Genomic DNA, 21,703 nt, shown 5'->3' on the forward strand with positions numbered 1-21,703 from the left:
AATTTCCCCGTAAGGGCAGCCGCGGCAGCGGCTATGGAGGCTGAAGATGATGATGATGATGACGACGACGATGAGGACTCCGGAGCGTGGGGTGGTCGGCTGGGACGGAAAAGGAAGGGACCGGTGGAAGAGGAGGGAAAAATGGTGGGAGACGGCTACTGGAGGTTGGCAGAGGCAATTACGAGGTTAGCAAAGATATATGAGAAAGTTGAGGAGGCAAAGCAGCGGCAGATGGTGGAGTTGGAGAAACAAAGAATGCAATTTGCGAAGGATTTGGAGATTCAGAGAATGAAGGTTTTCATGGAATCACAGGTCCAGCTTGAGAAGCTAAAACGCGTTAAGCGGAATTCGGAAAATGGTAAGTGTTAAGGAACACCTCTTGCTTTTGGGTTGATGTTTCTTTTTGCTGTGGGTAAAAGCTGCAGCTCATTTCTTGATTAAGTGATGAAGTGATTTCTGTATGTATATTATTAAAAAGCTGGCCTTTTCCAAACGCTTTTATGTTAGTTAATGGGATTGGGATTGGCATTGGCATTGTTGGTCAAGTGGTGCTAACTGTTAAGACAGAGATATGCTCCATAAGCATGAAGATGAAATTTTGTGTCCGCCAAGAACTTGATGGTCACCATTTCAATGCTGAAATTCTCTTGTCTTATTTTTTTGTTGGTGGTTTACAAACGAAATGCGATCAGTGGTCAGTGATCACTTCCTGACATTTTGAATTTCCTTTTCGAAATATTTGAATGTTTTATTGTGGGTAGCTGTTGTTGATGTTACAATGCATTTTCAGGGACTTTCCTGGTTATTGTCAACCACTCTAGTCTTGTTCGCTGTTAAAATCATACCATGTTATTGCTGGGCGCATAGTTGCAACATCTGCTAATATCTGTCTCTTGAACATATTCGTTGCATGTTTGCTACAAAATAATGTATCAGTAAGTCAGTGTAGTATCCTCTGTGATGCATATACAATAGAAAGGTGGATAACTTGGAGTATTTTCAGTATGGCTGCATTTTGCTATTCTGCTGTTCCTTTGGATCGAAGTTGGGTTGTTGTCTGTCTAGCATTAAATCAGGCTTCTGCATTGAAGGTCATAGTTTATTTCTGCATTGGTGTACAGACAATTTTTTCTGTCTGGTTATTGTTTGATTTACTGTGGGATATATGTCCACATTCATCTAGGTATGAAATGAGGGCACTTTAACTGGATACCATGGAGTCGTTATTCTGAAAATTTTGGATGAGAATTATGTGAAAGGAATAATGTGATACCTCAGTGAAGTAGATGTTGATGAAGTTGCTTGTTCATGCTATCATTTTTGGAAGTTGCTGCTTACAAGGAACATAATGATATCATCAAAATAACACCCTGAAAAACTGATTAGTGTTATAGAGCTTAATCTTGAAATTCCCTCATTTCCTATCATTCCCATTTTCTATCAACTTGCTGGAATGCTTGAATGCCTTGCCTTTCGACCCTCGCAAGTTAGTTTATTCTGCCATTCTCCATCACTTCGGGCTGAGCCCAAAAGAGGCAGATATGGATCCTGTTGCTGGTATACTCTCTTGCAGCCTTTTGTTTTATTACTTTCCTGCTGCAACAGAATATTTAGATAAATGCCTATGCATGTTTGATACCTTAATAAACTTGACATACACTCTTCTTCTATTTCCCCGTTTTCCCTCTGCATGCCTTCTCCTGATGTGAGGGTGGGGTGAGGGGTTGAGGCAAGCCAGTGGCTCCATGTAAACCCTTCCTCAAGTTCTTACTTATAGATAAATCTATATCTATCTGTGTATTATGTATTATTAACAATTTTTCTTAATGATAAAACATAGTTGCCATTTTGTCAAATTATCATTTTAGTATAGTCTCACGTTTGTGCCCTCACTTTTCCTTTTTCCTTTTCGTTATTTTTTCAAAGTTTTGTTCGTATTTGTGAATTAAATTACTAATATTTTTCAATCATGCATGTGACTAGGAAAGGATTTTGATGTTCTACTAAAGTGGTACTCTCTGTTGTTTTCTTCACATACTATACTTGTTGAACTTCAGAAGTTTATAATAATAATGATGATGATTCTTCATCTTTTTTCTCTGTAAGCATTTATTGCAAAGATAATAGCTGGCATGTCATTGTCCTCAAACCAACCACCCCCAATAACAAGTTTTCGGTTCCTCCAGTGTCTGAGGCCCTCTGATGTTAGTTCTAAGTCTTTCAGGTGCATCCTGTGAGTTCCATGGAGAATTGAATCTTTTTTTGTTTGGTTTTTGAGTTAGATACACAATTGTCTTCCACTTTGCTGACATGAAAAACATGACCATGTGCTCTTTCATGACACGAGTACTTGTCTATTTCTTCTCCTGATTCTTTTCATCTTCATTTAGATTGGTTGGTCTGAAGGGAATAACAGTAGTTTATAACCTTATATTGATCCTTCTCTATATTAACATGCATTTCATGAATCTAAAAATTTGTCTATGCATCTATAAACTTCAGTTCTTCACTTTTAATCATGTTGCTCATCAAACTGCAGTAGCATAATTTATTCTGTTGATAACTGAAATATCGTGTCTGCCGTATATCATTTTATGGTTGCTGGCCAACACTCTACACGACATAGAAAGCATATAGAATAAGGTTGAACAATGCACTCGGCTTGTTTCTCTTTTAAATAAACGTTTTGCCTCTTTCTTCTGATAATGCTAGCAAGTACTTAACTGCAAACTGATGCCAATGTCATTCTCCAAACTGATATTGTTTCTAGTTGTTTTAGCCAACAAGTCTTGATATTCCCCCTGCAAATGAATTTGAATTGAGAGATTTATTTCATCTATAATATTTGCTGAAAGTACATTTACTGTTTCATGTTTTCGTTTTATCATTTGTCACTGATTTGAACTCACAAATATCTCTGTTCATGTAATTCGTCATCCCTCATGCCCAATTATGTTATGCCCACAAAGTTTGCTACTTCCAAAATGAATTTTTTTTGACGTTATCTTATTTTCCATGCAACAGACAGTTACTTGTAGACGCGGCCGCAAGATTTGGCAAGTGATCGGCTAATGATTCTTGAAAATAGCAGTAGATCTCAGTTAGCTCTGCATATACGTACAGGTGTGCCTAATTTAGATGTTACAATAGATACTCAGCGTGAAGCTTCGTTCGTCTAGTTCTGTTCTGGGGTGGAGTATATTGTGAAGTGCTTCTGTGTTTTTAGCTTAATGAGGCGACACATTACTCAGTACAAGTTATTAATTCTCTCTTAGATGCTACTCCTTTTCATTCTTAAATCCGTCTCCTTACTCTGCCGGACCTTGGTAAACAGTATAGAAATGTCACTAAAAATAGAATTTGATGTTTGTTAATTTATTGCAGCGTCAAACAAATGCTATCTATGTTGTTGACATATAACGCCACGGCTATTGTTTAATTAGTTCATAACCGAAGGACGAGGATAAAATAGAAGTACTAGATCCTTTGCTCATCATTACACGTATGATGATTTTCTCGGATCTTGGTACATAGTTCCTGTTGTTATGTACCTTTCAAAAAGTTCACTTGTATTTACTCGATTGATAGGTTTCGATCTATTTAATCAGGTGGTATAATGTGAAATATGTTGTATTCTTTGCATTTGTGTGAACACGAATTTGAAAAAATAAGAGCACACCGTGACGAGATTGGTGCATAAATTGTATACCTGAGGTCGACATATGACAGGAAATGCCTGAAGAAACTTAAAGGGCTTGGGAACAACACTAAATCAGCTACATGCAATACACAGATACAATGTTTGATGAGGGATAATTACGGTTTTGTTATTCATATATTGCCACTCATTATATTTAGGAGTTCTATTGTAGTCCTTCAATTTTTAACATATTAAACGGTTTTAGTTCTTAGGCCTAATTAATGATCATTTTGCCTTTTATAGTCCAATTATCTTTTCACTATATTAATGATTAGGCTCAACACGCTTTCTAAAATAAAATTAAGCCTCCATAAATTTATACTTTTCTTTGATTGTCTTGTTTTTTAGTATTTCAAGTTCTCGGTATTCTCGGGTAGTGTAATTGGAGAAAGTTCGTAAAATTGAGGACTTGAAAATATTCCGGGAACAAGTCAATCAAAGAATAAGCATTTGTAAAGGGGGTCAAAGTGTAATTAACCCTAATATTTTGGTGATTTTTGGAATTTTATTGGTATGTGGTGGTGCCGCCATCGCTGCTTAGGGTTAGGTCAATTACAATTCTTATTGCGTATTTCACATATACAGGCCACATTTTATAAACATTATGTCATTAGTCTAATCTAATCCGTCCATGGCGATCATCACCATAACTATGATTTTGGGGCAACCCTACCTCAAAAACTAGCCATTGGAGCAGACTAAATTTCGCATTATAGTTCTACTCTTTTTTATTTTTTTTTTATATACATACTTCATGTATATAATTTTTTTTTAAAATTATATACATATGATATGCATATGTGAAATAGAATAAAAATTTATTGGATCTAGATCCAATTTGAACTGGACTACTCTTGACCCGATCCTTATTATCAATACTTGAGATCGGCTCAACTTAGTAACCCAAGACTGCCTAATCCTGAGACTGGCTGATCGATCCGGACTAATGGGGCAGCCCAGCTAGGCGAATTATTTTTGTTTTAATAATATTTGGCATGTATTTTTATTTTATATTTGTAAATTGATTATACTAGTAGATATTTAAACATTTGAAACTCTAAAACTTTTATCCTGATTGTTCTATTTCTAATTTTTATTACATTGATTCATTAATACCTTTGTTTATCTTTTCAATGTTTACTTTAAGTATTTTACTGGCTTTCTTATATAAATTTTTTATTGTAAGTTTGTTATAATAATTATTTAATTCATTATGTGCTTTAATTGCTTTCTTCTTTCTAGTTAAAATTTTTTGTTTAATCTAATTTATTATTATGTATTGCATAAGACAATAATAAATTTAAGTAATTATTCAATAGAAAAACTCAAGTAAAAGTCATAATCGAGCTTTAACATGGTCTGTCCATGGGTGGAGCTAAGGTTTAAAAATAGATCGAATTGAAACCCATTTAAAAGCTTAAAACCACTTAATAACTGACAAAACAGTATTAGGCCGGACATTTTATGGGGTTGATCTATGCCGATTTTAGATCTGCCCGACCCATTGTGTAGCTGGAGTCATGTCTTTTCATACGAATGGGGTTATTACAAAATATCAGTCATTTTCATTTTGACATGGATTAATAAAATCTTCCCCTTTATAAAAGGAAACAGATGATTATCTTAAAATATGTTTATATTAGGATGTTTAATATAGGTTTTCTTATAAAAATATGTGACAAAATAAAATATTTTTGGATTATTATTTTCTTTGGAACAATGGATTAAAATGTTTTATCATTGAAATATTTATGTTTAAAATCATAAGGTACAAAAGAATATTCTTTATAGTATGTCAAGATACGAATATTAATAAAAGAAATTATTATATAAGTTGACTAATTATCAACAATAACAATGTGACTTGGACCACATTACAATTTAAATATATATATATATAGTAATAAATATTATTTAAAAAAGGGACTATATAACAAATAAGTCTATGAAAAAATTGTGGCCATAGGATAATTGGCCACGTGGAAATCATCCATGCTGCTAGTTAGAGTGGCCTACGAGTTTTTCTTCTGGGCCAGTGATTTTTTTCCCTTGGGCTGCAGCGTATCAATGGCCCGCCGTATAAAGATGGTTGAAGTAAAATGTGAGATATGATTTTCCAAATTTCCATATAAGTTTTTATTTTCTTGCCAAGAATTATGAAACGATAAATTACAACAATCGCTTCTAAATTTTGGTATAATTATAAATACTTCTTATTATTTTAAAAAAAATATAGATACTACGGTACCACCTAATGTTTGATGAGATTATATACTTTTTAGATGAAAACCTAAACTTGTTAATTTTTAAAAAATTGAAATTTTTTAGAAACTTCATACGAGGTGGATGAAAATTTTTTAAATGGTAAATGATAATTCACTTAATTCATAAAAAAATTAATTTTTTTAAAAAAATAAGTAAAATTATAATTTATAGTACGTAAAGATATTTTGTCAGTTTATCACAAAAATAGATAAAAATCTAATAGAGACAAAAAAAATTGGTTAGTTGTTAGAAAATTAGCTAAATCAAAGGATTATTGGTAATTTTTTAAATAACAATAAGGTATTTATAATTAGAGTTAATTACACTTAGACCCCCTCTGAAAATGCAAAATTATACTAAGTTTCAATATTACAATTTACACCCCCTCTGAGAATTCACCATTTACACCTAACCCCATTCCGTTAGGATTTGAACAAAAAATATTGATATCAATAAAAATATTATATAAATTTTTAATTTTATCCCTCATTCAAAATTTTCATATATTGTAAGTTGGTAAATGCAATATATATAAAATCAAAATGATGTAATTATAATAAATTGTTGGGTATGAAATTATAGTTTATATATAAAGTAATCATAATTGAATGAAAATATCTAGTTATATTTTGTTTTTTTTTCTATAGATGGAGTGAAGTTAATTCAGTGTTGCATCTATTTCTTAAAATGTCTTGTTGAAGAAATTCATCTAGTGCTTTAAGAAATGTGTAAATTGCATAAAACCCCCATGTATTTTTAAAATTTAGTTAAAAACTCCTCATATTAAAAAAATAGGCAAAAAATTCCTATATTTTTTAAATGTTGCATGCTCTCCTCTTCCGTTAGTTAAGCCCTAATGATGTCAATATTTGCTGAATTTTCCGTTATAACCTTGTTTTAATAACCATTAATTTTTAATTTAAAATATACTTATATATATATATATTTATATATATAATATATATTATGTGTGGTGTATGTATAGTATATATATATTATGTGTGGTGTATGTGTGATTTTTTTCAAATTTATTTAATTATAATATTTGATTTCAATATTATTTATAATGAATAATATACTTTAAAAATAATTGATATTAATTTTTTGGTATTTTGATATTCAATAGTATTAATTATAAATAAATAAAATATATTTAAATTAATAATAATTTAGTTTAGTTAATAGTACATAATTATTATAAGTGACTTTTATATTGCATATAAAATTTTAATTTAAAATGTGAATTCTAGTATACTAAATATGTATTGTGTTTTTTTTTCAATTCAGCTTTTAAATTTTTAAAAAATGTATATACATTTTAGGAGTTTTGTATTAAATTAATATATTTCATGAATAAATATAATTTATTGTAATATATTTGGACTCAATAAATAATTTAAATTAATTAAATATATTTAAATAAAATAAAAATATAAATAAATTAATTTAAATATGAAAAAACAGAGTGGGGCTTTTTTACTGTATTTTATAAAACACAAAGAGTTTTTTGCCTATTTTTTTAACACAAGAGAATTTTAACTAAATTTTGAAAACAAAAAGGGTGTTACGCAACTATTAGAAGGAACAAGTTCTATCATATATTATTAAAAAAATTAAATCTTGTACATTAATATTTTGTTCTATCATATTATAGGTGAATAAAGAAAAATCATATAAAGTACGCAGTAGTTATTACACCTCAAATAATCAAATTACGTTTAGTATATCTTACTACAAAAAGTATTTTTACAGGGGATAAGTAGTTAATTGATTCCCATTTGTCTTTTAACTTGTTTTATTCTTCAAAATATTTAGCTTACAAGATAATTTATTTAGTTAATTTTCATTTTTTATCTAATGTAATATGACAAGAGATCTAACTAATTGTCATTTATATCTATGCTAGGAAAGTTCTCAATGGACTAAATCCTATGAGTTTTGATGATTTTTTCTAGTTATTTTGTGTTATATCACAATGGTATTTTTGAACATTTTTGTCTATCTTATTACAAAAAGTACTTTTTTATAAAAAATAAGTGATTCAATTGATTCTCAATTATTTTTTTATACGTGTTATTACACTAAATTCATAGAAGGAATGCAAATTATCCCTAACTATTATCTAAACTCATGTTCCCATAAATTCTGTCTCGTTTTCGATATTTTTATTTATTATTATCATGTTGATTGCTGGTAACATCTTCCTTTTGCTTGATTTTTTGAATTTTCTTTTGAAATTATTAAGGGTCTCGAAATTTGAATTTCAGAGTCTGATGTTTTGGTCCTCTTTTTTCTTGAGTAGAGATACCATCACCTTTCTTATCAATATCACTTGATATATTGACTAGTTTGTTTAGCTTTGGGTTCAGTATATTTCATATTTATCTTTTTCCTACAAATTTTTGTCGTTTATATCATCATATATTGAATACTAATAGAAAAAACTAATTTTTCATACAAAAATGTTCCCACTAAATAATATAATTGTTCATTCAACTCAATGCATGATTATTAAAAAAATGATTTTCATTAATAATTATGGCAATTTAATTTATGTTATTCCTATATCATATAGGAATAATATCAGATAACTATTCCAGAGTGGATAAATTTTTGTAAGGTTCTACTATCTGGCTTAAGGAAAACAAATATAGGGTAGACTAGTAATTAGAAACGGGCTAAGCTAACACAAAATACACCATGTAGTTTGAGATTGTTGTTATCCTGGTCCAACCAGCAGGGTGCATTCGCCATCAGTTTGAAGTTTGCTACCTTATCCAAAGTACAAAATATCCTCATGGAAATTTTCATCAACTCGGTCTAAATAGCTGTAGTTTATGCAACTGAAGCACCAACCCAAGTTGCTGAACAGCATCTGTAAATCTGTCCCCAAAACTAATCCATCTGAATACAAAAGAGAAACGACATCCCTAATTACTTGCTCAGACAACTTTGCTTCCCAAGAGCCTATTCTTTACAGGGAGAACAAGATACCCACAAATCCTACACTCGGCCATCTATATAGGTGTGGCACAGGTCGTCCTAAAATGGCCAGTCTGGCAACAGCGGCTACAGTGCACAACGCGTTTTGACTGACCACGATCTCCAGTTTGAGTTCGTCTTTTTCTTGGCTGGCCGGGTGGCCTCAGTGACTTAGGTGGGTTCACAATGATGTCTTCAGTAGAATCTTCAGCTTCTGGCCCTCCAGACATCTCCCGCCAGAGCGTTTTATCAGGAATAGGATGTATAGTCTGAGAGTATGCATTGCGATAAGTAGCCACTGTAAAACAACTCTCAGCAAATCGATGAACATTCTGCCTACAAGAAAGGAGAGCTGCCACAGCATGAGAACATGGAAGTCCATATAGCTGCCACCCTCGACATAAGCAACAGCGGTTGCGGATGTCCACGATATTGGTTCCTTCATGGGATATAACTTCGAACTCAGCTTCATTTGCTCGGAGGACTTGATAGGTTCGTGCACGGTCAAGAGCCTCGGAGACTTGCCTTTCAGCAGAAGGAACCAATACTGATGTCCACTGTGTGCTGGCTTCACGCCGCTCATTAAACCAAGTCATGAGCTGCCGACGGATACACTCCATCATCTGAACTATTGGGAGCCCAGAAGCTTCAAGAATCCAAGCGTTGAGTGACTCAGCAACATTGGCTGTCAGGTTACCGAAACGTGTCCCCTCGAAGTGTGAATTGGCCCACAAGCGAGGTGGGACACGCCGTACCCAATAGGAAGCATCTTGGGATATCTCTTCAATCTCCAAAAGTTTTGCCTCGAATTCTATGACAGTAAGAGCATTGGCAGCTTCCCAGAGAAGGTTGACAAGAAGGGTATTGTTGAACTCCTTGCAGAAGCTCTCACTAAGATGAAGCATGCAAAATCCATGAAAAGCAGTTGGGAAGTTCAACTCTACTGCATCAACAATGCTCTTTCGCCTATCGGACAAGATTGTAAGCCTTGGCATGTTTTCAGTGTTAGTATCAAGAAGGTTATGCAGCTCAGAAAGAAACCACATCCAGGTTTCATCATTCTCTTCGTCAACAACACCAAATGCTAAAGGGAAAAGTGCCCCATCTCCATCAAAACCTGTAGCGAAAAGCAGGGTTCCAAGGTACTTATTTTTCAGAAAGCTCCTATCAAGTCCAATAAGAGGCCGACAAGCATTCAGAAACCCATAGATTGATGCCTGGTATGAAATAAATAGGCGCTGGAAGCTATTGTCCAACGGATTGACACAAACTGATGCTATACTCCCCGGATTTGTTCGTCTTACTTGGTTGCAATATTGTGGCAAAAGGCGATAATCCTCTTCAAATGAACCACGAAGAGATGCCATGAAACGCTCCTTTCCTCTCCATGCCTGCTTGTATGACAGAGTTATACCATGAACACGATGAATCTCCTCAAGTATCTCTTTCGGCTTGCAATGTGGGTTTTCCTTGAGGCGTTCTTCAACAGAGCAAGCAACCCACTGAACAGAGGCTTGCTGATGACCAAGATGAGCTATTCCACTGCATTTATGCTCTGAATGAATGGTCCTAATGGTAAAAGTGGGAACACCAGGAAGCTTAGCAGCATGAACTCGCCACGGGCATCCCTCACTAGCACATTTGGCAGTGAAACGATTCTTGTCCGACTTAACTGTCTGTATCTCAAAATGCAGGGCAATTGCCATGTCCCTCAATGCCCGACGACAACTCTTCACATCAGGAAACTCTTGCCCGACAGTTAGTTCTTGCATGGGAGCAGGAAGTTCTGTACGGGATTGAACAATAGGAGAAGTGATCACAAATTGAGGCTGCAGACCAGAAGATTGAGGGGTGGAGATGGCACCCACTTCAGAGTTCTGATGGACAATAAGATCCATGTTATTGTCAATGTCATGGTTCTCCATAACAGCCAAATCATTATCCTCTGCAAAACCCAATTCATCGCCCTGTGAGGTAAGAGCCAATTGTCTGTTATGGTGGAGTCCCCCACTATCATCTTCATTGATTCTTGATTCTCCAATTTCACCATTCAATGCTCTATGATCAACCACATCACCCTTGTTCTCATGCTTGCTGTCTTGATCATACTCATTATAATATTCACCATCCTGGCCATGTGGAAGATCCATTGCCTGGTCAATTGCCGGAACAAGAAAATAACTGTGACTGATACCCTGTCCTAAACCCATCTCATTATCATCCACTGCCCTTAAGTCTATATTAGGCTCATGGTTCTGTACCAACGTTCCTACGGAACGACCCTGTCGAATCTCCATGTTATGACTATGCTGAAGACCAAATTGCAGTTCCTGAACTAACGGCATATCTCGTCTTTAATCAATCACCAGATCCTGATTCCATTTGTTACACAAAGCTAATCAAACTCTTATTCCTCAGGTGCCTTTCCTCTCCTTCTCAGACTATGTACTGACTGCCATTCAAAATCCCAACCGATTAGATATCCAATTTCCATCATATTAGTTCCTGATATTCTAAAAATTCCTTTCTTTTTACATCATGTTCAATTCAAATACTAAAAATGAACTAATCACAAGCACATGAGCTCATACAATCACATAAACAATTGCACATATAATAAAAACAAGAACCATCTAAAAAACCCTTAAAAGGAAAAAAAAAGTGACCCACCCAATTAAACGGCAAAAACAATTTGAATCACATCAAATCCTACATCATTCAACACAAACCACAACAAAATCATCCAGAAGTCCACATACGCCCCCAATCCCAATCAATCGAACAGCAAAACACAAAAGAAAAAACCACCCCTTCATTCAAAAATTCAAACAGCCTCGAATACATCGAAACCGAAATTCACCCCAGCAAAAACCAAACAGAAACAAAGAGACAAGAAACACAGCCAAACCAAACAAATCAACTACGAACCATAAAATTAGGGTTTACACACAACACCACACGCAGATCAAAACACACACACACAGAGGAAGAAAAACATCGACGAGTTCGAAACTTTTTTTTGGCGGGCAACACATATTGAATCGTTGGGGTTTATATGTACCGAAAAGAGGAAAAGGAGAGAATTGAAAATACCTGAAAAAAGGAAGGGCAAAGGAAGCTCAGAAAATTTTGAAGGGCAGAGGCGAGGAGCGTTCGGAGCTCTCCAATGCCAACGACAAACGCAATGCTGGACTCAGATAGAGGGTATTTAGGTCATCGCGATTCATATCCGTCTCCTCCTTTTTCTACATTTCCCATACTGCCCCTCACCCTGCACTAGTTGCCGTACTCCAAGGGTAATATTGGACTCTCATATTTTTTCAAACTGAGAAAATTTAAATGGACCCTATGAATTACCATTACTATTTATTAGTGGTGTGATTTAATTTTAATTATAACGTCAAATAACACAATATTCACTTTTTTATTTAATTTTTAGATAATTTACCATGTCAATTTCGTCTGCAAATTTTTAAGATAGTATTTGAGTGAGCTTATAATTTTTTTTAATATATTTTATAAGATATTACAAAGAATTTAATATTTTTCTAAATAATATATTTTATAATAGTTGAAAATAAGATGTATGAGCTTATAAGCTCTTTAAAATAAATTAAGTAGTTGATAACAAATTTCTAATCTTTGAAATATTATCTTATTCAAACGCTTCATGAATTTATTCCTAAAATAAAATTTAATATTTTATAAGTTTTCAAAATATTTTATTAGATGATATAAGGATATAACATCTTTCAAATTAGTTTAGTCAAACACCCTCTAAATTGAGTTCCAATAATTTCATGTTTTTCTTTTAACATTGTCATGCATTCAGAAAATGCACGAGTCCAATGAATCTAGATAATTGTTCAAGGTTTGGGCCAAAATGAATGTTATTCAAGGGGGACTTGCAAAAAAGGCATTAGCACTCTGAAACCCAAGTTAGTATTGAATTTTTAAAAATATGAAGATAGAAAAGTAGATAAATGCAATATAATTGAGATATAGTGAATAAAATTGGTGAAAATAACAAGAATACGTAATAATGTGCTTGTGGAATGTTTAAACAATGTTTAAAGAGCAACAAATGTGTGAGGGACGAGAGGGAGTGAAAAATGTGTCAGAGGGGTGTGAAGGGTATTCAAAAGGTTTTCTCTGTATGAAGGAGCAAACATGTATTTATAGGGGCGTCCCTTCTATTGGAGGTCTATCCCCCACCCGAGATTCTTGCAGAATGTGGTTGGAATGGTTGGAATAAGATTGATCTCTCTCAAATTTAGTACTGATTGATCCCCTTCGAATTTGAAGGGTAGTTGGGGGATACTCCCCCCCCAACAACCGGGGTAGGCTGTTAAAGTCTGTTAGAGTTTGAAGTCCTTCTTCAGTCTTAGGGGGTACCCCTCATCCGCAGTGGGTCATAGCCACTAGGAAGTTTTTTCTTACTCACTTTATCTTGGGGTACCCCTCGTTTGTAAGAAGTCTCAATAGTCAGGGAGTCCTCTTAAGGCTGATGTGCTCCAAAGTGGTTGTTGACACATTCTCTCGCATTGGAACAGAATTCGTTTGACATTAGCGGGTTCAGATCCAAAGGTCCAAATTTATTGAACTTGGTTCTGTCTTGAGTGAGTTATGAATTTGTTCCAAACTTGCCTCAGTTTATTTATAAATAATATTTATTATTTGCTCATTCATATGTAAAAAAATTATGGTATTATATGTGAATTCTTAAATAATTTATATATATCCAACTCCGTATAAAAAAAATAAAAAGTTAGTAATGTATTTTAATTATATAATTTATTTTAGTAAAAAAATTATGTTAATTTAAATTGAATTACCTATCAAGAAATTAAAAAAATTAAATGAATGTATTGTTTATATTATATAATTCATTTTACATTAAAAAAAATTATATTAAAAGGATGGATTTGAAAAGTCATAGTCTTTTATGGATTAACAATACTTTATAAATTATATTAAAAGGATGGATTTGTATCATTAACAATAATGCTCATTCATATTTTATAAAGACGCAAAGCAAAATTATATAAAAATAATTGCTAAAGGGGCGGGGCGGGATTTTGCAAAGCGGATCAGTCTTAGATTCGATTGAACATTATTGTATTGTACGATTATACTTTTTTACTTAATGAAATTTATATTTATTAAAAATAAAAAATAAATGGCACATATATCTAATTTTAAAAAATTCAAATATGTAACAATCATATGATTCTTCGCTCTATAAATAATATTAACAAATGATAATATTTGGTGAAGTTTTTTATTCTTTTTTAATGGGGGAAAAAAACATAATCATGAGCTGATGGGTGTTCACAAATCATAAATAGACGTGCGTCCACGTGCAGACTATGTATTATTGGCAATTGCGTGGAGGAACATACCATTTTCATCAGATTATTAATATTTTGTTCTTATGGGAATAGAATCTAACTAAAATTGATGAACTGTATACCGATGATGAGAGATGAAAAAATTTAATAACCCACCTAAAATCTCTTCATCTTTATAGAATAGAGACTACCATATTAATTTCAAAATCCCACTAATTTAAGTAAAATTGTTTACATATAAAAATAAGATTTAAATATTAAAATTAGTGATTGTTTGAAGTATTTCTTGATTCTGCACTAAAACAATTCCCCCACCCACACACAAATATATAAAAAAAAGATAAAATCCAGCTGAAGAATTATTTGAAAATGATGAGAATGAATTGGAATTGAGGATGAATTCTTGTTGTTTTTCAAGGTCGGACACAGCCTGTGAATCTGAAATTCAGTTGGTAACAACGGTCTGTCGTTTTCTGGGACGCGGATTGTAAATAATTTTCCTCATTAATTCATGATCATCATGATTTGTAATCATCATCCGTTTCGTCTCCTTCGCCGCTTCTTCTCATCTTGTTGCATTGGAAGAACACTGATGTGTGTGTGTGTGTGTTTTCCAATTCTCTTTTGTGTTAATGATATGGGCAATCGAGTAATCGCAGTTTCCGAATGCTTTTGTTTTGTGCGTGCAGTCATTTTAATCAATGTGCATTTTTCGGTGATTGTTACTGGTGGTAATTGATGGGTTGCTAGCACGGATTTTTGGTTTATGTCGACATGATGAAATTTAGGTTTCTTTTCTCCATTAGTTGGAATTTTGTATGTTTTGCGATGTGAATTGGTTTGTGTGTAGTGGTGAATGCCGGCTTCTGAAATGTTTTTTTTTTGGTATATGTCGACTTGATTCTTGATTTGTTAACCTAATTTCATGTTTCGACTTCTCTTAGTACTGATGTTTGTCCCAGTGTTATGCTTTGGTTGGTTTTGTTGATTGTTTTTGTTGTTGTTTATGCTACAGTTGGAGTGAGTGAAGCCTCTGTTGATTTCCCCGGGAGAAGGATTTTTGACTTGATAAGTTAATTGAAGAGTGAGAAGTAATGTAGGATTTGAGTGTCTGAAGATTTCAGGTGATTCCTGGAGATACATTGTTGTCATGGCTGCTGAGATTGCGTGTGCACGGAAGAGGAAACACCGTGGGTTTATGACTGTCTTGTCGGCCGCTGCCTGTGAATGGCTCTTAATGTTTCTGCTCTTTGTCGATGCGGTTTTCTCATATTTGCTCACGAGATTTGCTCACTATTGTGAACTGCAAACACCTTGTCCTTTATGCTCAAGGCTTGATCATGTTTTTGGGGAACGGAAACCAGGATGTTATTGGAGTCTAATATGCAGTAACCATAAAGATGAGATCTCGTCTTTGGTGTCTTGTACTGTCCATCAAAAACTTGCTGATGTTCATGGGATGTGTGAAGAATGCCTTATGCCAATTGCAATGCAGAATGATTCTGAGTCGTGTAAGTTGCAGGTTGGTAAGTTATGGGTGAACGTTGAGCGATCTGTTCTCCAGAACTTGCTGCTGAATAAGCATATTCATCTTGGTTCCTCAGGGTGTAAGACCTGTTCGTGCTGCAACAAGGCATGGAAAGCTAAATCTAGTGCTGAAAGATTGCTCGAGCTTCACCAAGTTGTTTTAGGGGCTTCTAAGGCCAATCTCAAGCCTCCTCTGCCTCGTGCGCCTGTCCGCAGTCGTCTCAGTCGACGCGATACCATGAAGAGGCTGAGAGATAAATGTGTAGGTCCAACGACACAACGGTCAACTGGGAGAAATGGTGTTGGCACATTGTCCAATGCAGGATATGCCAAGCTCAAAATATCATCCGATTCTGAGTCAGAGGTACCATTATCAGAGGATGATGATGATGATGGAAGTATGAGTTGTAGTAGTACTAATTATAGCAAACATGCATACGATGTTGGATTTGGCATAAGAGACCTCACAGAAACACCAGAGAACAATGAGGCTTCAGAGAAGCAGACACATCGAAGTTCTGAAATGAAAGATCAACCTGATCTGCTTGATTTAAATGAGCACAATAATGTCAAATTTTCATTGTCAGATGCCTTGATAGATCGTGGTCTGAGAGAGCTTAGTTGGGAAGTATCTCATCATAAGCCAACTCCTCATTTGATCACAAAGCTAATTCCATTAGATGATATTCCAAAGCGAACTGATGTTGTATCATTGGGTGCATCAGCAGAGACTTCCAACTTTTCTCTCCCTAGCAGTTCAGCCCTCTCTGCACTACCTGACCTTTCTGTACACACAGTTCCTTCTTCATCCAACACTGCGACAATTGCAAAGAACAGTAAGCTCCCATTCCTGATCCCACCTCTCCCCTATACATGGGTGTGTTCGTAAGCATGTATATCATCTGTCTTTGCACAAAATCATGCTCGGATGTGATTATAGCATCATTCTGTCAAGTACTGGGTTGCTCTAACTTGTGAGATGTATTTGCAGCAACAAATATTGGGGAACCCTATGAAGGAGTACACAGATCTGCAACCATCCATACAGAAGCTGCTGCAGGAACTACTTCAGATGATTCTTGTTTATCAGAGTCAAAGAGTGAGGGTCTACCTGATGCACTGAATCAGAACGCTGAAACCATGCAATTATCAGGTGAGCATGAAGTTGAGCCAGTTGAAGAAGTACATAAACCTGGAGCTGTCCATATAGAAGCTGCTCCTGGAACTACTTCAGATGATACTCGTTTATCAAAGTTGAATAGTAAGGATCTAAATGATCCATTGGGCCAAAGTAATGAAATCATGCAACTATCAGGAGTGCATGAAGTTGAGCCAATTAATGCCTCTGGCACTGCTAGAGCTGAAGATGTACATAAATCTGCAGCCATCCATATAGAAGCTGCTGCAGGAACTACTTCAGATGATAATTGTTTATCAGAGTCTTACAGTAAGAATCTAACTGATCCATTGAGGCAGAGTACTGAAATCATGCAACCATCAGGAGAGCATGAAGTTCAGCCAAATAATGTCTCCGATACTGCTAGAACTGAAGAAGTACATAATTCTGAAGCCATCCATATAGAAGCTGCTGCAGGAACTACTTCAGATGATACTTGTTTATCGGAGTCAAATAGTAAGAATCAAACTGATTCATTGAGCCAGAATACTGAAATCATGCAATTATCAGGTGAGCGCAAAGTTGAGCCAATTAACACCTCTTATACTACAAGAACTGAAGAAGATATGAAGTCTATGTCGCTAATTTCTATGTCTGAGTTGGGCTTATTGCCAAAACAGACCAGTTCCAAGCCTCATGATGAACAAAATGAATCTACCAAAGACGAAGAAACGAGTTCTCAGGCACTTCCATTTTCAGCGTCACTTAAAAGAAATGACTCAAGCTATGAATCTTTGGATGGAATCAGTGTCAGTGATACTGAAGGTGAAAGTATTGTTGATCGACTAAGAAGACAGGTCGAACATTACCGAAACTGCCTGAAATCTTTATATAAGGAATTGGAGGAAGAAAGAAATGCTGCTGCTATTGCAGCAAATGAGGCAATGGCCATGATTACAAGATTGCAGGAGGAGAAGGCAGCACTTCATATGGAGGCCCTGCAATACTTACGAATGATGGATGAACAAGCAGAGTATGATATGGAGGCACTCGAAAGAGCTAATGATCTCCTTGCTGAAAGGGAGAAGGAACTACAAGACTTGGAAATCGAGTTAGAATTCTACAGATATAACATTAGTGATGAATCAGGGATAGAGGATATACAGACAAGAACCCCATTTTTGGAGAATCATGTTACGGCCCATTCTCAAAACAGTCATGCTACTTCTAGTGGTTCAAAATCTGCTAAAGTTTCAATAGCCAATGGTAAATCTAGTCCCATGAGTAGTTTATTACCAAACTTTGAGGATGAAAAACTCTACATCTCAAAATGTTTGAATCAGTTGGAGAAAAATCTCCATCAAGCTTATTGTAGTGGGAATTCAGAAGACCTGCCAAATGGCCTAAATTCTGACAAGATAAAAGCTGAAGCTGGAAATCTCGAAGAGTTACCTCCCAACTCAGGGAAAGTGTTAAATGTTGAGCTTGAAGAAAATGCTCTGTTTGTGCAAAACAATAGTGCTGCATCAGATGGAAAAACTGCTCAAGACACTACACCAAATGGTACTTCTTCTCATGACAAGGAAAATAATGGTCATTATGAGAAGACTGCCAACTTATCAGAAAAACGAGGTCATATAAACTCAGCTGCTTTTGAGAAGGAAATTGCAGTACTTCATGACAGGTTGGAAGCACTTGAGACTGACCAAGAGTTCCTCAAGCATGCTTCTAACTTGCTCCGGAATGGAAAAGATGGAATGCAATTAATTCAGGACATAGCTCATCAACTACAAGAGTTGCGGAAGATAGAATTCAGAGAGAGATGACTATCCATCCTGTGATGTTGCTTATCATTCAATTGCAACGTAAGCATTTGTTCCCATGATTTTGTTTCTTCTATGCAGAATTCCCACAGTATCAGATATATCGTTTCTGGATGAAAATGGTATTGGTTTGATAAGATATCTACTTCTCAAAGTCACCTCAAAGCATTGCCAATGAGGTAAGATTAAGGTCCATCAAGAGTCTACGTCTAAGAGGTCTTGGATCCGAGTCTCATCTATGTATGGATATCGTAATGGTAGTTGAGTAGTTGGTTGTAGATTGTTGGTAGTTCAAGTTTGATTATTGATTTCTTACTTGTTTCTTGTTGTAATAATTTATGTAACCGATTCGCTTGAAACAGAAAAGGAAATGTGGATAGGATTTTTAGTGATGGAGGCTTCTGCTGTCCATACTACATGTTAAAAACACAACACCTATAAGTTACTTTGTGCAGATAAAGCATGTATAAACTAATGAGTAGTTCTACTTCTTGTTCTCAGGGGCTGTAGTGCAGTTGACGATAGAAACCTAAGTAACATATCTGCATCATTGGTGGAAGTGGAGCTCTATAGTGGAGAAGCACACACAGAGAGAGACATCTACATCAGTAACTAAGTTGGGGGGGGTGGGGGGAAAGAATGCAATCATGAAGATGTATCTCAAGTGCCTGCACAGAAATGAAAGTAATTGCAAGTAAATTTCTCATAGAAGCTCCACTTACGGTTTTCTTCCCAGACGAGCAAAGTGTGCTTGAGGGTAGGAACATACTGAATAAACTAAGTGTTCCTATTTTCAGTTTCCATTTTCCAATCGGGTTTTGTTCTTTTCAGTGGTAGATGACCATAGATTCGGTTTTGTAACCTTTGAAAATTAGTTTTAACTGTAGAGTTACAGGTTGATTTTATTCTTCAAACTAGCTCATAGTAGGAGGCCATGTAACTTGTGTATATGTCTGTGTGCCCTCAGGTTAGCTCTAGCAAGGCCCTCCTGCCTTTTACTATCCATGTTAGCTCTAGCAAGGCCTTCCTGCCTTCTACAATCCTGGACATATTACATTGAGTTGTTTCAATATCTTTTGATCTCTTACACAATGCAAATTTGCTTGTTGAAATCTACAGGCTATATAGATTTCCTCATGTCCTCCCCTTCCTTCATCTCAATAACTCTACCTTTCTGACATTTTCTACATTGCATAATGTTAGAGATCCAATTTCTTTTGTTGTCAATGTGGATTCAGATGTGACACTCTCCAAGCAAGTCATTCGGTAACCGAATCAAACTGACAAATTCGGGTCATGTAATATGGACAGCAGAAGCCTCCATCACTGCAAAATATCTACATTTTTTTTAAAGTGAATCGATTACATAGACTGTTACATTAAGAAACTGGTAAGCACAAGGGTACTTTTACGCTTGCTGATTGAGTAATGTTTTGCAAATCTCAAATAAATAATTATAATGTTTTATTTAATATGAATTTGTAATTACATAAAAATTCAGATGTGTGGACATAATCAATCTTATATGTAATGACCAAACTTGTTTGTTTGTTTTTTTGTTAATTTTATTTCTTAGTTTTCAACTTTTATTTACTTGAAAATGAGAAAATCTATTTATGTTTAGATTTAATTATACTTAAATGTCATTTCAAAAAAAAAATTACACTTTTCCTTAAAAAAAAGTTTTAAAATTACATTTTCATCCTCTCTGATAATTCACCTTTTACACCCAACTTTCTTTCGCTAGGGTTTGAAAGAAAAATGCTGACATCATCAAAACAAATTACATAAATTTTCAATTTTACCCCTTATTTAACTTTTTCATTTAATAATCTTGTTCTTCTAAGAAAAAAATATATTAATGCTAACCTTACTCCATATATATATATATATATATTATATTTATTCCCTTATAAGTATTAATAATAAATTATATTTCATCACAATATAAAAATAAAAAGACATATTTTAACTCAAGTAGACAGCGAACCTGGACGAGGATTAGTTGAATTTTGAAAAACGAACAGATAAGGTCAACTTAAAAAGTCTCTGACTCTCCCTAGAAGCACGCGGCCCTGTGCCTATCCCAGAATCAGTTCAACCTCACATGAAACACGAGCGTCTTTCTCAGCTCAGCATAACATAGTTCAGATTCACGAACCCATCTCTAGTTTCAGGCAATTGTAACTCTGTTCTTCAAGGAACATGCTTTTGTTTCCTTAATCGGGATGCATTGCATCTTTTGTCGTGCCTCTGTATGTTTACATCGGGAAAGACTTTTTCTTTTATAAGTAATCCCGACTACGTTTGTGTGCCAACGTTAAACAGCTCAAGCGTATTTGGATGTCTTGTGTTGGGCTATGGTGTTTGCTTAGAGGAGTGAAAATACAGTGGGAGGTGTTCATCTTGATTCGGTGAAAACCCAGATTTCCTAAGTTCTTGGTTTTGGTGGGCTTCTCATGTATTCTTTTTGCAGACATTTATTCTTGACAAAATTGAAGTCTTTATTTTGGGTGACCTTTTTTCTCCTATTACTTTTCCCCTAAAAGGTTGTTCTGAACACTGACCTAGGATTTGTAGGTTCAAGATTCTAATAGTTGAAGGGGTTTGTGTAAGATTTTAGGTTCTTGGAGAATTGTGGGAGTGCTTGTTTAAAGAAATTTACAGGTCCGTTTCTATCTCTCTTTTATTTATTGTTTTATAGTTTGGTTTCTGAATTAGTTCTTAAGATTGGGTTTTTTTTGGTGAGGCTTTTCCCCTTCAACGTTTGAGAGTTGAGTTTTCTGTCATTTGAAATGGGAAGTAAGTTTTGGTCGAATGAAGAGGAGAAGGATATGGTTGAAAGGGTATTAGGCAGTGAAGCTGCTGAATATTTTGCTTGGTCAGCTTCGAATAAGGTGTTGTCGGAGTTTACTGCATCTGGTTGGGATCTTGGAGT

At 34.9% G+C, this 21,703-nt stretch overlaps 4 protein-coding genes across 9 annotated transcripts in view; 3 read left to right on the forward strand and 1 right to left on the reverse strand.

Moving 5' to 3' along the window:
• The window catches only part of LOC105165631 (trihelix transcription factor ASIL2), a gene marked incomplete in the record, with an annotated part of 4,142 nt that extends 764 nt beyond the window's left edge, over positions 1 to 3,378 (forward strand). The window contains 2 exon segments of the mRNA XM_020694492.1: positions 15 to 358; positions 3,025 to 3,378. Coding sequence (XP_020550151.1) covers positions 15 to 358; positions 3,025 to 3,038 — 358 coding nt within the window.
• On the reverse strand, positions 8,587 to 12,158 carry LOC105165632. Its single transcript, XM_011084708.2, has 2 exons — positions 12,041 to 12,158; positions 8,587 to 11,399 (listed from the first exon to the last, which is right to left on the reverse strand). The coding sequence occupies exon 2, from the start codon at positions 11,290 to 11,292 to the stop codon at positions 8,983 to 8,985; it is 2,310 nt and encodes a 769-aa protein (XP_011083010.1). The 5' UTR covers positions 11,293 to 11,399; positions 12,041 to 12,158; the 3' UTR covers positions 8,587 to 8,982.
• Positions 14,550 to 19,922, forward strand: LOC105165633 (probable myosin-binding protein 4). Of its 6 annotated transcripts, none has more exons than XR_848099.2 (4): positions 14,550 to 14,759; positions 15,314 to 16,661; positions 16,817 to 18,944; positions 19,267 to 19,922. XR_848099.2 is itself a non-coding variant. In XM_011084710.2 (4 exons), the coding sequence occupies exons 2-3, from the start codon at positions 15,449 to 15,451 to the stop codon at positions 18,766 to 18,768; spliced, it is 3,165 nt and encodes a 1,054-aa protein (XP_011083012.1). In that variant the 5' UTR covers positions 14,550 to 14,759; positions 15,314 to 15,448; the 3' UTR covers positions 18,769 to 18,807; positions 19,267 to 19,921. The 6 variants fall into 6 exon arrangements, 2 of the variants coding, with proteins under 2 accessions (XP_011083012.1, XP_011083011.1); XR_002287376.1 differs by having other exon boundaries at positions 14,550 to 14,716; XM_011084710.2 differs by having other exon boundaries at positions 16,817 to 18,807; positions 19,267 to 19,921.
• Positions 20,807 to 21,703, forward strand: part of LOC105165635 (transcription factor bHLH3-like) — a gene marked incomplete at its 3' end in the record, with an annotated part of 2,175 nt that continues 1,278 nt past the window's right edge. The window contains 1 exon segment of the mRNA XM_011084711.2: positions 20,807 to 21,702. Coding sequence (XP_011083013.1) covers positions 21,561 to 21,702 — 142 coding nt within the window.

The sequence above is a fragment of the Sesamum indicum genome, linkage group LG6 (genome assembly GCF_000512975.1).
Source record: "Sesamum indicum cultivar Zhongzhi No. 13 linkage group LG6, S_indicum_v1.0, whole genome shotgun sequence".
Taxonomy (NCBI): Eukaryota; Viridiplantae; Streptophyta; class Magnoliopsida; order Lamiales; family Pedaliaceae; genus Sesamum; species Sesamum indicum.